Genomic DNA, 17,606 nt, shown 5'->3' on the forward strand with positions numbered 1-17,606 from the left:
AGCTTACTGCCTTACCTGGAATGCTATCCTCAACAGCTTAACACCAACTTGTAAGCATTCATAATAGTTATTTACATTGGTTTAACAGTAACACTGCAGAAACAAAGCATTAGGTTAATAGACCTGTGAGAAATTTACCAAGGGAATACCTCTGCACAGGCTGGCCTGTACCTTTTTCGCTACCCAAGTCAAAGAAAAAACACTTCCATTAAAGATTATTTTTTCCACCCAGAAGCTGATTTACAGCCATTCACAAGAATACTCTCCCTTTTCATCCTAGAGTCATAATACAACAGAGTAACAAGCCTTTATCAAAAGGAAAAAAAAAAAAAAATCACAATGTCACTCTGATCAGACCAGTTGCTGTGGAACTTCTTGCACACTTGTAGTCATGCAGAGGAGTATCTGTAACCTGCTACCTGGACATATGGTCTGTTTACTATGCACTTTTTATAATGTTATCTTAAAAGCAAAGAGTTTAGTAAATGTTTCTTAAGTCATTAAAGCTTACGTTACATGTCATACACCATTTTCCTAAAAATCTCTCTGTATCCCAAACAAAGCCAAGGATTCTCGATCACTTACTCTCCTCTTTGCCCAAACCTCCAAAAGACCCAGAGACTGCCAAAATAAAGTCATCACACAACAGCTGCTTCCAATCTTTTGCAACTTATTCGAACAGCTTACAAGTTCTGGTTAACTTGCTTCTAACTTTATAGTGGTTTAGATAGGAACTAAGACATATTGTTAGATTTTGCAGATTAAGTATTTACCTACAGTATTTGCTTTATGCATAATGTCATCTGGTGCAGCACTGCACTAGCATCAACAGTTTTAAATCAGCACTGTTGTGCATTAGAGCAGTCATACCTGTGCAGACATTTTAAAATTGCTATAGAGAGATTTAAATGGCTGTTCTTAAGCTTTCTGTGCAGAAATCTCTGCTTGACGCCTTTATCACTTGACTAGTTCAGGTTTCATTGGGTGTTTTCTTCATCGTGATGGTAACTGCATGCAGAATTGAGATCACAAAGGGTGAGACCACCTATGGCAAGGGCAATAATTTTGACTCCAACTTGAACAAAGTCAAAAGAAATACATGCACACACACACTCTTCATTGGGAAATACAGTGAGCTTCTTGATTACAGACTAATAAATCCTTAGTCTACTTAAATTAAAAACAAACCAACATACACACAAGACTCTTTCCCAGCAAAACACTTCAAATATCATCACTATAACTCGAGTTTCTTTAATCATTTGAACTAAAACCTACTTTTCAATCATTCTCTCAGCTGCTACTCATATGTTTGCCAAACACTGTCACCCCCAAATAAAAAAAAAATAAATAAAATTACAAGTCAGGCAAATGTTGAATTCCTACAAAAATGAGATTTTATATCATGATGTTATAACAACATGACAAGAACGAGAATCTTTTTGACATACACATTTTGTATAAAGCTATAAACACTGTAGGAGGAGGCTATAAGCTATAAAGATAGCTATAAAGATCATTATTTGAAACTATTCCACCTTTGAACAGAGCTCATGTACATAAACTTGCTTCTATAGCAAGTCTCAAATCTCTTCAGAGCATGAATGGGCACTCAGAATACAAATTCCCAAGGGTACAGTGAAGGTCTGTCAAGATGTTTTTTTGGGTTGCCTGCTATACAAATCTGGAAAGACAGCTTCTAATAGCAAGCAGTACAGCTCCAAACGCTTTCCATTTACCATCACAGGAGCTGTCCATTAATTTGAATGGCAGCGGATTCAAGAGAACACATATGCCACTCCTTTTCACATAAAACTCTTAAAGAAAATGGAATTTCTTGCATTTTGTCACTCCTCAAAGAAATCTGATACATAACAACACCTGCATGCAAGGAGCATCCAGATGAAGAAGTCATAAAGAGCCAGCTGCCCTTTATTCAAAATGCCCTTTGCAAAAAACTTGCCAAACATTCTTTTGAGAGAAGCAGAACCACCAGGGAACCCCGCAGCCACAGAATGTAACGTGGTCTGCAGAACTGTAAGCATCAATAAAGCCTGAGCACTGCGTTGAGAAGAACCACAACTGTATTGAAAATGAGGTTTAAAATACTGCACAGTTACAATCACAGAGACTGGCATTTCAAAGGCATGCTTTCTTGCGATAGAACAAGCTTGGATTTTTAAAGATACAATCATAATGTACAGCAAAATATGTGGCCATAGGACCAGCCTTAAACTAAGGCCTTGTTTACATGATTTCTGGACTGTCAAGAAGTATTTTGGCTGGGCATGTAATTTTTCTTCCAAACCAATTAATTTTTTGCAATTCTCACTGTGAAAAGAGCTATATACCACCTTTATATTGACACTGGTATAACATATTCCCACAGGGAAAAGAAATAAAAAAGTACCTTTATATTGATACAATATTTTCCTCTAGTGTAGAAGCAAATATAGCTTTCATTATTCAGTCAAGTTAAAGCAGTATGTTTTTTTCTTTTTTTTTTTCCTACTTTATAGACAAGGCCTATGTTTAACAAGCACCAAAACACTTCAAGGTATTTGGAAGATCAGACTACTGAGCTCTACTATTTGTACGGTCCTCACCAAGTCATAGAGAACATTGAACATCTAAATACATTCAAAACTCTGATTAGACCCATGCCTTTTTTTTTTTTTTGATTTTTTTTTTTTTTTAAATCCTTCACTATTTGACAAACACTTTTTTTGGCAAGAACTAGAGTATATCTACAAAAAAAAAAAAAAATCATGATCCAGAATTTAGCAAGTTGCCTTCAGCTGCTCTGTTAGGCTAAGGAAAACTGGACTTCACGCCCCACTGTGTGCTACTTACACCCATTTTTGCATCATTCCTCAATCACAACACAGGCAATAGGAGAACAGGAGGCACTACAAAACATCAATACTCCGCTACCTGTTGTGGAGAACACAATGAGTATCTGCTTTTACCTAGCTGTGTTGCTTTCAATACACTGATCTGGAGCAAGGCTTGTTAGGTGCTAGAAATATATATAATCCCACTGCATTTAAGGCAAAATTGGACTATCACAATAGCTGAGACGTAAATTTATGGCAAATTGTATTTTTAAAACTTCAGTGCAAGATATGCCTGCAATCAAGCTTTCATCATTTTCAATACAGTATTTTTGTTAAAAGAAGCCCCTAATATTGAGAACATATTCTTATCCAAATTTTCAGGAGATGCATATTGCTAAAATCAATATCCAATCCCCAACTGGAACACAATATTATCATTTTAATTTCAATCACTGAGGTTTCACTGTGTAGAATTAAGCTAAAACTAAAACCACTCCTTCCAGTGTTGAAGCAGAAAACTTTCCTAGTTACTAGAGGAAATGATCAGATTTATGGCAGACATCAAGGCGGTTTGTTTTCAGTTGGCCTAATTAAAAAACCTTTACACACCATTGCTCAATTTCTGTTTCCATGTCGTATAGATAACTTCAAGTCTTCTTGGGATGCAGAAAAAGAACTGTGCTTTTTTGTATACTAATCTTTAAAGAAGGGGCTAAGAGAGGAAGGTAATGGATGTAAACAAACTCCCTACATCTTCCAAATCACAGAAGGTACAGGTGTCCTCCCACCCCAATCCTTCCTCATAGGAGGGAAGTAGTAATAGTCTTGATGTGTAATTTCAAAGAGCTAAAACATAGCAAGATTAAAAGTTATTTTTTTAAATAAGTGACCTTTAGAATTTTGCTCTTCCTAGTAAACCTGTTCCTAGTAAAGGATAAGGTCCCAATCTTACGAGACGTTTTCCCACTGAGGCCACGCAACCCTCCTAAAGCTGCCTACTGCCCACAGCGTTCCACGCGCATGCTGGCATCACACAGCCCCAGGACCTAAACACAAATGAAAAGCCGTATTACCAATTGTTATTTTACCCAATATTTAGTAATCTTGGGGCTTGTTTTTTGTCTATTTTTTTTAAACGCTGTCCTTAGCTAAACCAAGCCCCCCCATGCCACTTTTACATCTATTACCATATAAATCAGGATTAACGGCCTATGTGAAAGTGTTTTGTGTAATACATAAAAGCGCACAAAGTTGTTTTCTAAAAAACAGCATTTGTATTAAAATTCTGAAAATGGATAGACATCTCTTAAACGCATGTCTGGAAACAAAATGACAGTTGTTAGAATTTTCTTGGTACATCACAACGTTAAGGTTTCTTTCTTTGCTGGCTGGAGGTACATCCCACGCAAAAAAAAATAAAAATATAATAAAATAAAACCAGAAAGAACAAAAAAGCCCACCCCCAAAATCCCAAAAGGCTAAATTCTTGCAAATTTGAAGTAAATGAAGCCCGAACTTGCAAGACATGGAAATTACAGTTAAAAGGCTCAGATGGAAATAAGAAATAAATTCCACTAACAATAGGCCCTTTTGTCCTGGCTTGTTCAGTATGATTACTGAAAGGAAACTGTTAAGTAGTTTTTGGAGTAGTAGATAATGGGATTCTGTGGAGCTTTCACAGGTTGGCACCGGCTGGAACAGCTGAGTTTTGAAGGCACTCTACAGACACAGGGCTGCTGTTGGCCCTGTATCGCATTTAGGAAGTCTTTGCACTTTTTAGAGAGCTAGTCATCAAAATCAGTTATTGCCAACCCAAAAAGAAAAAAACCCTAGAAACCAAAACACCGCCGCTCCCACCCGCCAAAGGGCAAAACAAAAACGAAATCACACACACACGCACGCCTAAAAAATTGTGCAGATTTGTAACATTTTCACAGCTGATTAAAAAAAAAAAGAAAAAAAAAAAAAAAAAAAAAAAAAAACACGCTACCACTCTCTGCAAACTCCCATCTGATACAGCAGGTAAACAAAATAGAAAATTATTTCACAAGTGATCAGCAGACGCCTCCCGGCCCCGCACGCCGGCAGTCCCGGGGGCCGTGCGGTGCCCGCTTTGCATAGATCCGCGGCGCCGGGCCGGGCCCGGCCTCCTCCCGGTCCCGCTGCCCACGGCCGGCTGCGGCAGACACCACAGGGAACACGCGACGGTGGAGACTGGATGAACGTACATGCTGCGAAAAGCCACGTTTCCAACGCGATTTTTTTTTTTTTAAGTGTTTTTTTTTTTCTTTTTTTTTTTTTTTTTTCTTCCCCCCCGCGGATGCCCGGGGCGCCGCGCCCGCCCCCCGGCCGTGCCGGTGCCGGTGCCGGTGCCCGTGGCGGTGGCGGTGCCGGCGGCGATGCCCGGTGCCGGTGCCCGGTGCTCGGTCCCGGTCCCGGTGCCGGTGCCCGGTGCTCGGTCCCGGTGCTCGGTGCCGGCCGCCGCGGACCTTTGTTCCCGCAGCCCCGGCCGCCGGCCGCTCTCAGAGGATGGCGCAGGCGGCGCAGCACTGCTCGTCCCCGTTGGGCTGCGAGGCGTAGTTCATCTGCCTGACGATCTCGGCGAAGAGCTCGTCCACCGAGGCTTTGTTTTTGGCCGAGGTCTCCATGAAGGGGCAGCTCCACTCCTCGGCCAGCGCCTTGCCTTCCCCGAAGGAGACCTCCCGCTCGCCCTCCAGGTCCACCTTGTTGCCCACCAGGATCATGGGCACCCGCTCGTACCTCTTGACGCGGATGATCTGGTCCCGCATGGGCTTGATGTCCTGGAAGCTCTGCTGGTTGACCAGGCTGTAGACCAGGATGAAGCCCTGCCCGTTCTTGATGTAGAGGTCCCGCATGGAGGCGAACTGCTCGGTGCCCGCCGTGTCCAGGATCTCCAGCACCGACGGCGAGGAGTCCACCTCGATCTCCTTGCGGTAGAAGTCCTCGATGGTGGGGTCGTACTTCTCGATGAACGAGCCGGTCACGAACTGGACGGTGAGGGCGGACTTGCCCACGCCGCCCGAGCCCAGCACCACCACCTTGTACTCCCGCATGGCTCCCGGCGCGCCGCCTCCCTCGCCTCCCGCTCGGGGCTGCCGCTTCCCTCCCTCCCTCCCTCCCTCCGCCCGCCCTCGCCGGAGGAGGAGGAGGAGGAGGAGGAGGAGGAAGGCGGGCAGGGAGGGGCGCTCCGCGGGGCCCGCCGGGGCGGGCAGGGGCCGGCCGCGCCTCACGGGCCCGCTGCGGGCCAGCCCCGAGCCCGGCAGCGCCGCGCCCCGGGGCCGGGCGGCGGCGGCGAAGGAGGAGGAGGAGGAGGAGGAGGAGCGGGAAGCGCCGAGCGGCCGCGCCCGGCCCCGCCGCCTATGGCGCCCCGCGGCCCGCCCACACGGCCCCGCTCCGCCTCCCCCCGGTGGCGGCGGGGAAGGGGCCGGGGCTGCTCGGCCTTGCCGCCCCTTATCGCCGGGCACGGCCCCGGCAGCGCCCCTGCCGCCCCTATCGGCCCTCCGCAGGGGTCGCCGTGCCCTCGGGGCTGGGCCGGGCACAGGCGAGGCCCTCCCGGGGCCGCTCCCCCCGGTGGTGCTGCCCCAGCCCCCCCGGCCCGGGTGGCTCCAGAGCTGCCCCGTGTCGCTGTTTCGGCGGCCCGTGGCCTGCTCACAGCCGTCCCGCCTCGTGGGGTCGAGTCCCGGGGGCTGGCTGCTTGCCGCTGTTCGTAGAAGTCATCCCCACATCAATCCGACATTCCTTTCAATAAAATATCGTTAGTTATTTTTGGCACCCTCTGGTCCTTGCTTTTACGCCGTAGCCAGTTCTTCACTGTTCTCAGTCTTTATTCAGATAATTGTGGCGTGCAAGGCCTTTTTATCACACCTTTGTGTTTACAAATCTAGTTTAAACACAGTAGTTGGTGCAACAGGCCTTGGTAGACAAAGACAGAAATATTTGAAATAAACTGCAAGCAGCATTCTCTTACTACCAGACAGTTCTCACACAGCTACATTCCGATTAAATTATTTTTGCCAGAATTCACTATGGGGATTCGCTCTGCTGGGTCTGCAGCTGCATCTCCAGTGATCCTCAGGGGAGAGCTGCGACTCTGGCAATCCCATCCCTGCAGGAGCTTCAGTGACACCCCAGTGCTGTTTGTGCAGGTCTTTGCAATGAAACATCTCCCCGTGAGGACAAAAGCTGTGTTCTGCCAGCCCCGCTGTGGGGCTGGTAACAGTTCCAGCCGTTTGTGCTGAGGACACCCGCGCCCACGGCTTGCTGTGACTGCAGATAAAGGGTGTCGCAGTCACTCAGGGTGGAAGAGAAGTGGCGGGCCACAACTTCCTTAAACGCATCGTGTAGCTGAAGCCTGGCACGCTCCGTGTTTGTTTTGTAGGTGTAGGTCATGCCCTGTGCCTGTCTCTGCTGAGTCCCCAGGTAGGCTGCCGGTGTGCCAGGCCTCCTCCGCCTGGTTCCTCCGGGGTGCAGTGTTCTTGCCCGTCTGCTAAGTGTCACCTGCAGGCTGACCCTCAGCTAGATCACTGCACAGAGCTCTACAGATCAACCAATGAATGTTTTACATGATATTGAATCCCGAGGACTGGGCTTGGGCTGCCTTTCTGTTCTAGACTCTACCTACCACATTACCCTTAACTTGTGACAAACCTAAGGCCATCTTTATTCCAGAGGACTTTGAAAAAATGAAATACACCTCTGTGAGCACCTCTAACTGCATGTTCCCGAATGAGCCTCGACCACTGCTCACCTCCTGCATGGACATGCAGAGATGTTGGTTTTGGAAACAAACTAACTGAGCCCAGAATTAGACTTTTAATCCCCACCTCTCGTGTTTCTCATTTCGCTGTCTGTATGACTCCCCCTTCTAGAGGTACTCCAGAGGTGGGGCTAGCACATCTAATCCTGACAGCGTGCTCCCACCTTCAGCTAAGCCAGCCAAAACCAGTCATCAACCAGCCATTGTTTGCAAAGTTATCTTTAAAAGCAGCTACAAAAATTGGTTGAAAGGCTACAGTATCACTGAGAAAATACAGTATTTTCTTTTTCTGCTGACATACTTTGCTTGCGCTACTCTAAGGTTTTGGGTACCATACCGATTTGTTTACCTCCATCACCTCTACAGTGTCCCACATGTAAATTACTTACACTGCACTTTCCCCTAACATGGCAGCAGAAGATTTTATAAAGACCAGACAATTGTAACGTTGGCTTAAATCCAATCCATTTAATCACAATTCACTGTTGAATCGTTTGTTTATTTCAGGGACAGAATAAAATTTCAGTATATGTATTTTTTTCATTCTTCGTGATGCTGTTGATTGCTGTTGTTTCTGAGGGAAATGTTTTATGTTCAAAGCAAAAACTGATCTTTACGCTGTTGACATCTTGAAAATGTCAAAGTAGGAATCATCTTAAAAGTATAAATTTGGTTACTAAGTAGTTTACCATGCAATATTTACATATATAACTAGCTTTTATTGTGTTGAGTAAACCTGCTCATTATTTGTGTGAGTAGTTTTACCAAATGATTATTTCTCTGCGTAATTTAGAAAGATCAAGTCATTAACCTTTTCTGTTATAGTTGCCTTTGCCCATACAGGTATCAGCATCTTAAAACTATAAAGCATTGTTGACCACTCTTTTTTCTTTTCCCAGAAATGAATTTCATTAATTATAGTAAAAGACTAAACTTTTGTAGTTTAAATCAACAGCATGTATGATATCAAAGGTTTCAGTACCATGAATGTTCATCTGTGTCTGGTAACATCAAGATTTGGCACTATGAAAATAGGTGAAGATCTTCTGGTGTTACTAGAGGGACTTTCTAGCCAGGTCCTCCGGTACTCTCTCAAAAGACTCATAGCCAAACCACTTACAGCCATGGGATTAGGCCCAGGCAAGGTCAGTGTTAGCAAAGGGGTATGTAACCTTTGAGCTGATTAAGTGCAACTGAGCTTGTTTAGGATGAATATTTTATAGAAAAACTGTGCTATACTTGGGGAACAGAAAAATGATGTGAAGAATGGGCTACGTTGCAAGATATGTCCTGCTTCACTAGAATCTGCATGTTTGTGAATTTCAGAAAGCCTGAGCTCTGTCAGTGAAACAGAGCTAGAACCTGTTGAAAGTGTGTGGCTTTCCTTAAAACAGACCCTGTAAAAGTATGCTTAGAATTAGTTGAGTGTGCATGGACATGATTGTATTTGAAACTCTATAATGCTGTGGAAGTGGCAAAGAGATGATAGCCTTTATTTAGATTTTCTTTGACTTCTGTTAGTGGCTATTCATTTAAATCATTTTTATTAATACATCAGAACCTCTTGTGACTGTGAAGGGGACTCCTCTGGGATCATAGTGCTCTGCCATTTACTAGCTAGGTATGATGATAATTGAGCTTTGAAGCTACAAATAATACTAAATATCATACTTTGTCATTCAAGGTTTATGAGGTAATAGTGATATTAATAACAATATTGTAGCATATTTTTATGTAACAGCTTTCAATTTCACATGAAGATGCAATTCCATACATATTTTTCTCTCCATTCCTCCATGGTGATGGTGGCCAAAGGACTTCATACCTTTTTTTGCTCTCAATTATACAGCAACAGTCTTTAGGTCCACGGTGTAAACAGGCCCTAAAAACGATGAACTGATCTGTGGTGAGAATAGGTCCTTCTATTGTGGGTTCTGCTTAACTGCTTACAGGCCACTGGGGCTAAATACAAAGAGCTGAGCAGTGAATTGATCTGTGTTTTCAGCAGAACTAAAGGGGCAGAGAATGTCTTAATTCAGCACTGCTGCTGATAAATCCTACGGGAAGTCATGGTCAAAGAATACTGTACACGGTCATTTAACGTCCTAATGTCTGAAATGTTCCCTGGACATAATAGAGATCTGTTTCAATCCACTTAAGTTTTAATGGCTTAACCAGTTCAAAATCCAATATAAAATAGTTAAAATGAGAAGATTTGGAATGATTTGGGGAAGCGATGCTATTCGCTCACTCCCATACTGTTAGTATGTGGCATTAATATTAGCAGTGTACTGTAAGGTAAAGGGAGAAGGTAAAGGGAGAATACTTACTGAGGGAAACTAAGATGACGAAGTAATCTCTGTAGAGTTCAAAACACAGAATTACACTAAGTGTTTTTTGGCATTGAACAAATCTAGAGAAAATTTTCAATGTATATTCATTTTGAATATATGAATTTGAGTAAGTTCTCTGGCCCTGAATCAGTTTTTAATTCAGTGGCATATAAAAAAAGTCTTTATTTTGGGTTCATCAGCAGGATGATTGTATGTTGATTTAGGATTTCTTTGGTGGGAGCTGAGGAAGGAGAAGATGATCTTCTGAGCACAAAAATGTAAGTACTCACATTTTAAAGTATTTGCCAATTTTAATAAATATACAATAAACAACATTTTTAAGATTTTGTGTGCACATCTGATCCATAAATCATCCCCTCACCCCTTTAATAGCACTAAGAATGGTTCTGGTTGATACTTAATTCTATTTGTCACAGTAATGTCTAATAACATTAGTACTGACATTCAGTGCATCTCTTGCTCTGAAACAACTTCACTTTTCTTTATTTAAATTGGATTGCTCCTATTGAAATAATGGTAATGCGTTCAGCATTGTGCAAGAGATAATCTCAGCCCTAAAAATTTGCTGGTAAACTTTAACCAAAAATCAGCAAGAAAGATTTACATAGTGGGCATTATTCTCGTTTTAAGAATAGCAGTGGAATCTGCTGACTACTTTTTAAAATCTGTCCACATCCTGGCAATGGGTGGCTGAAGATCTGTGTCGTCCTATCTCTACTTCTCCTGCTTCATCCTTCCTCTTTCCAGTAACAGGAAGCCCAAGTACTGATCAGAAGGCAATGAAACATACTGCTCTAATAAACTAGGCTACTCTCATGCTCTGCCCAAAAATCTGTGCAAAAAGCTGGACAGTCTTGTGTCCTTGTTATGATTGTTAATAGAAGTGCACTTGTTTTCCTATGCTACATTACAGAAGATTCATATTTAAGAGAGAAAAGATCTTTCAAAATTCTTCATAAAAATAATCTGGTATTCCAACAGGGTTTAAATCTAATAATAATTAACTTGTCTGCACCTTGAGTTACTGCTGATAATTCTGTTCATGAATATGTATCTAAAACAAGACTGCCTAATTTCTGTTTATCTTAATCCTATGGTATTAACTATTCTTATTCTAGAACCAAGATGTCTACATAAGGAGTTAAATGAGATAGTCAATTAGGGTAATTCTATGGGTAGAGTAGTTTTATTATAAGTGAAACTGTTCCATCTGTTCAACACCTAGATAATCAGAAAGAAACTGATAAGACAAATTGCTAAGTGACTCAGGCCAAAGGTACTCCTTAACGCCGTAATTTGATATGTTTGCAGTAGCATGAGTTGGTTTGTCCCCTGACTCAACCAGCTGAACAGTCTCCCTTCTGCCAGCTCCTTCCTGAGGAGGAAGTGATTTATGCAGAGTCATCCTTTTCCTGCCTGTCTGTATTAGCAGGTCTAGCACACCTCTTTGGGAAATGCAGCCCTACTGTGACTCCCCTCTGCAAAAAGAATTCTGAAATGCGGGATTACCCAGCTTTCATTTTAATGAAAAAATAGCAGTTGCTGGTGGATGTAAATAAATAATAAAAAAGGTAGGACATGCAGAAAAAAAAAAAAAAGTCCATAATTTCCAACAAAAGCCCTGCTAGAGATCTTATCGGTACTGAAAAAATAGCCGTGCTGCCACAGCTTACTACATGGCATCTCCCTAGATCTGGTGTGACAATACCAGTTTATTTTTCTTTATGATGGGAGTGTTCAATGGCATATTTCTAGCCCGCTCCTAGATGTGTTGTTTATAGTCAAAATATGCATAGTATATCAAAGTGCAGCTGTATTTCTGTTCTTCACTAAATATCAATCCTTACCAATCAATATTCACTAAGTGTCAATCCTTTTGTATTTACCGGAGTAGCAGTTTAAATAAAAGGTGGTGAAGATTGGGAATTTAGATAAGCATGCAAAACAAAGAGAGAACACTTCTCTTTTACTATCTGCAGCAGTTAGGGTGTATGTAGGTGGACTGAAACAGCTTTTGGAACCATAAATGTAATCTTGATAGCACTTGCATGGAAACAATCCTATTGTATGGTAATGAAAATGGTATGATCAGCATGAAGTGAAACTGATGACTAATTCCAAAAATAGACTTCCTGTCTGCAGCAAAGGCCCTTTTTGTAGGAAAATGCATTTTCTTCATTGACTGGTATTATATTACTTTGCAATATTAACTCTGCTGGCAGCAACATTCAGAAACAGTAAAAGGTGTAATTTTGAGAGTCTTCCCTCTTCAACTAGTTGAATTTGTTTATTCTTCCATCACCTGACCAGGAACAAGGAGTTTCTCTTGATAGACACTTCTGGTCACATGGCAGTGAGGAATGAATGCTTTCAACTGTGATCTTATCATATTTCGTAAGTGAGACGGGAGTTTCCAGAGTCCAAAAGAACAGACAGTAGTGTTTGCAGCTCATTATGCTATGGTCTTCTGTGTAGGAATCACTGTAACAGTCTGCCTTTGGTCTCAGACTAGTGATGTAAAACTATGGTTGTAAATATTGGTAGTTTAACTAAAGTCTAGGGCTTTTTTCTCTTGGTAATAATGACAGAAACACATTCTCACTTTAAAGAATGAGAGTGCATCTTTGGAAGGAAATGTCCTAAATAAAATCAGAGTTTTATTCCTTTCTCATTTTCTGTAACTCCCATGAACATTATGGAGAACGTTCATATATAGATATATCCAGAAAGTCAGTGAGTCCATTGACATTGTGTAAATACTAAAGAGGTGTAAGCAAGGGGCTGGTAATTGAGAGAGGTAAGAGGATCTGTTTCCCCCATGTACCAGAACAAGAGAAATGAAAATACATATTCCAATCACTGAGGAAAAGGGATTTAAACATGGCAAAAACACATAACAGGTTTTTAATTATTTTTTTTTTTTTTTTACAGTTTTCAATGGACAGAATGGAACTATCCCCTAGAATATAATTTAACCAAAATCTCTAATTGTCTCTTGAACAGTGTTTAGTGGTTCATGGTCAAGAGAACTGGTGATAAGAGATGTCCAAGAGGGAAGGTTGATACACAAGCATGTTTTGCTCTTTGAACCTATGCCCACGGGATTTTATCAATAATAATAATATTACTAAAGTTGCAGAAGCTCACAAAAATTGCACCCATTTTTAGGCGCTTGACACAAACTCATAAAATATTTACAGTATGGCCCTTTGGGATGCTGAGCATCTCTAGCTCTCATGAAGACAGGCAAGCCTTGGATCCCTCAGCCCTGCCCTGATTGAGTCCTTAAGACTGCAAGAGAAAAGAAATTAAACTAGACAAGAGGATCTGCCTGCTTAATTGAGCTTTATTTTGTAATGCACAGGCAGACTGCAAGATCAGCAAATCTCTGCAAGCTATGTGGCCATATGGGCAATGGCAGTTTATGAAACAACTGTGCCAAATTCGGCAGCCTTTATGATGTCCACATGGTAGGTCAGTGAAAACCATTTCAATGCCAGTTACATAATTTCACTCTTCAGTCATCTGTGAAGAATATGTAAAACAGGAGTTTAGGATAAATGGCATCATTTCAGCACTGAAATTTACACGGTTGTTTATGAAGTATCCATGCTTCCTTTCTAACCAGCAGTGCTCTTTTGCTGCATCTTAGGAAACTGAAAACATTTGAGAGTAAATACTGGTGAGCATTCTTTACATGTGCACAGCCTTATATTTGAGTATTAATTTCCAAGTAAATTTGGGGTCAGCATATCAACAAAGGAGATAAGCTTTTCTGAGGGAAAGTAAGACACAACAGGCTCAGACTAATGTAAGTTATCTGCAGCCTCAATAGACTTCGGATCTCTTGAACAAAATGCCACATTTTCTGAATGTTTTAGAAGGTCTGCTGCTTGTAGCTTACTCTTAGGTTGTTGCAGTCTGGTCAAGGCTGGAGGGATCACGGTGTCTGACCGCTGGTTGTGTCACCAGAGCACTCACTAAATACTGTTTCATCTTCCAGGCCTTCAGCTGCTGGGCCAGATTAAGGTGAATGTGGGAGCAAACTAACTCTTGCAACACCTGGCCCCTGCAGATAACCCCACCCAGCTCGACTTTAGGCCAAGTCATGGCACATAAACAGCCTCTGTTGTATTGACAGATGACCTCATGAGAATGAACAGATAAGATGAAATGATGTTGATACTGCTTGATCTGTAAGCCACGTTCGATATTGTCAGAGCAGGCAGTCAGGAATGCTGATGTGACCACAAGCCCTCAGAGAATCTGTGTGAAAGCTGGCTATCGTCACGCACTGCCAGGACAGCGGCTGCTCCCGCAGGGCCTCATCCTGCCCCGGCAGGCACCCTGCCCCTGGGACATCCACAGCTCTCAGCTTTCTGGAGCGCTGCTGCTGCAGGCCTTTCTGCATACCACCATCACAATTCCAACAATAAATAGAAAATATTACCATTTCCAGAATGTGGACATATTTATATTTCTGTTTGTTTTATTTTTTCATCAACAGTTCCAGTAGAAAGGTACCGCAGGAGTGCTGATGGCCCCATATGGGTGTAACAGCCACTGTTTGGGGCACGGTGCTGCTTGACATAGACCAGTAAAACACACCCCAGGTTAGTCCAGTCATGTGAGAAAAAGTACTGGAAGACCTACCTGAGAATCACGGCTGGATAAAAGTAGAGTAACACATCAGGAGTCAGTCCATAGTAAATGAGAAAGGTACACAAATTATTTACAGCAAGCATGTTCTTCAGCATAGAACTGTATTCCTCATTTATCCCACTCACAAACAGCAAATAAAAATATCTGGTCCTAGGATCTACTCCAATCAATCCTTCTAATCTTCTGCTCGTTTGAGCCAGTTCTTGATTGCTCAAGCAGTGAACTTTGAGGCTCTCTCATTTTGAATGGAACAGATGAGGCATTTTAGCACTGTAAGCAGAACAAAACGTCAAGATGGTCAGAGAACTTCAGTTTTCAACTATACTTCACTTTTTTTGCATGGTTTTTACCCTGCTATTAAAGCCAGCAGGCTGCTTTACCCTATGGGGTTACTTTTGGCATAAAGGTAAATTAAAAATTAAAATTAGACACACCATTAAATATGACACACAAGGCACAAATGTTTGACAGTTATCCAATTTATCAAAACCACCTAAATTTCTGATTCTGTTCACCCCAGTGCTTACAACCAGCATGATAGCATCAGAAAATTTTGCATTTGTGTTATTCAAGCATTAATACAAATGCAAACTGCATTATAAATCTTTTGATATCTCTTCCAGTTTTGTGGCAGACTATTGATAACTACTTTGAATGTAATAAAATAATATGTCAACATTGTTTCTTACTATAAGCAGTGGATGTGGGAAAAGCTTTTATACAGTCCAAAACACATCACAGCCACTGTTTCCCACTTGTATTGCGGTCACTTATTCTGACAAAAAATGAAGGCTTTGTACAACAGTATGGTTAAATCATACCTAGGTCTAGGTTCATATAAATTTATTATTCAGTTATCTTCCTGATACTTTCACAGGCTGTTTAACGAAGCGTTGTATGCTGACGCTGAGGTGACTGACTAATGCAAATATCTGTGTAAGAGTCAGTTTTGATTTCATCGTTAACTAATCCCTCAGTATCTGTCTTTGTACAGTAAACAACAAACTTCATAGTTGAGATTGGATTGAATCCTTCTGCAAACAAATATAAGTAAATGCTTTCATGAGAACAGGAAAATAAACTCTGGGGCTTTTGTGGTTGCATTGACAAACCAATTAAAAGTCTTGTGTTTTGTCTTTTATTTTGTCTTTTCCTTTTTTCTTTTTTCTTTTTTTTTTTTTTTTCTATTGAAAACTTCCAGCACGGTAGTGCTTAGCATATAAAACAAGAGCAGCTTGGGGTCTCCACAGGCTGAAGAAGCATTTGGAGGAGGGCTCAGGATCTCATGGCAGCTGGAATCTGGAGGGAGCCTTCTAGTCCTCTGCCTCCTGAAATCATTCTGCACTGTGCTATTGCTTAAAATAACAATTTTAAAGCACTTCCTTAATAAAGGCTCTCCTATGATCATACTTCCCTCACCCAGGAAGGACTGCTGTGGCACGCTGTCAAAGAAGAAGTCAAAAAATGCAAATTCCCAGTTAGTTTCACTCTTGGCTCACCGGAAGCAGAGGCGTTGGAGCTCCCTGTGGGCACGAGGCCAGCCAGGCCAGGGTGAGGCTGCTGGTGCTGGGGAAGGCGCTGCTTTATGGGACCAGCACGTCCCGCTCCGCTGACCCGGCACGGCGTGATGGCAGTGGGACGGATTTTTAGGGAGCATGGTTACCGGTGGTTAACAAGTGTGCATCACATGTGCCTTCCCTCTGCCAGACTCATACGTGGCATGAGTGCCCCGGTGTCAGCGCCGACCTGCCTGTAAGCCTGAGTCACGCCTCTGGCCCTGTCCCTGCCTCTTCTGGGACCTGAGCGACCAACGCCTGCTGCAGTCATGCTCCCGAGAGCGAAGGGACGTGGAGAGCACAGTTCCTGGAGCGTTTTGTAAAAAATGGTGTGGAGCTGGCTCAGGCTAGCTACGGCCAAGTCTTACCACTTTTCTGATTAATAAACAGAGCAAATCGGTAACAACAATAACGAAACAGAATCACAGAACCACAGAATGGTTGAGTTGGCAGGGACCTCTGGGGTCCCTCCTATCCAGACCCCTGCCCCAGCAGGGCCACCCAGAGCAGGGCCCAGGGCCACGTCTCCCCAGGGAGACCCCAGCACCCTGTGGCACTGCCCAGCACAGAAGCACTGCCTGGGGACCAGAGGGAGTCTGTAGCTGCAGGTGCCGGTGATGTATGGGCTGGGCTGTGCTGCATGGAGGGAGAGAATGGGAGCTTTGCCCCGCTGCTGGTCACCCCTGTCATTGGGTCAAGGTCACTGTTGCCTTCGCGCAGTCTCATGCCCTCTGGATGCAATGGCCTGGCTGTGCTTTCTTGCTGCATTTGTGGAGAGTGGCAGAAGCTGGGGCAAATTCCTTGTATCGCCTTTGCCACTTGTGTGTCTGCAGAAAGCAGGCACCATCTGTTTCTGAGCAAGGAAAGACAAAAGTGCATTTACTAGTTTAGTGACAAACATTGCTGATCTGATGATTAAAAAAATGCTATCCAAATGACAAATTTCTTAAAAGCTAATTCTCTATTCTTTTACACATAATACAGCCATTCATTCACATTATAAGTACAAACCTTAAAGAAGCTATAATTATGTGTAATTAAATTTTCTTATTTTTTATTATTTTTTTTAAGCCAAATACCTAAAAAAATGTGATCTCAGAAAATCAAGCTGAACACTGAATCAAAGTAAAAGTCTATTCTAATGAATATGCTCCACAGAAAATACACACCGGGCTTCATGTCGCTTGAAAAAGAGCAGAGGTTTTGACAAGAAATACCTAGGGTATCGTGACCCTTACTGTTGTATAGTGAATGTAACTGTATGGACTATTTGAAGCAGTTGAAAATTCACAAAGTTACCGGTGCTGTAAAAGAGCATTACTGGAGAGCCTGTGCTTTCCTGTTCCATGTAATGGAGGGACTGAGGCTCCAGTGCAGGGGAACTTGTCCGAAGGTAATGTTGACTCATGTGGAACATTTA

General features: G+C 42.6%; 1 protein-coding gene across 1 annotated transcript; it reads right to left on the minus strand.

Moving 5' to 3' along the window:
• Window positions 1-270: 270 nt before the first annotated feature.
• On the minus strand, window positions 271-6,123 carry RAP2B (RAP2B, member of RAS oncogene family). Its single transcript, XM_082767012.1, has one exon. The coding sequence runs from the start codon at window positions 5,909-5,911 to the stop codon at window positions 5,360-5,362; it is 552 nt and encodes a 183-aa protein (XP_082623138.1). The 5' UTR covers window positions 5,912-6,123; the 3' UTR covers window positions 271-5,359.
• Between the last annotated feature and the right edge of the window lie 11,483 nt (window positions 6,124-17,606).

This window comes from Aythya marila (genome assembly GCF_965140915.1).
Source record: "Aythya marila genome assembly, chromosome: 9".
NCBI classification, from domain to species: domain Eukaryota; kingdom Metazoa; phylum Chordata; class Aves; order Anseriformes; family Anatidae; genus Aythya; species Aythya marila.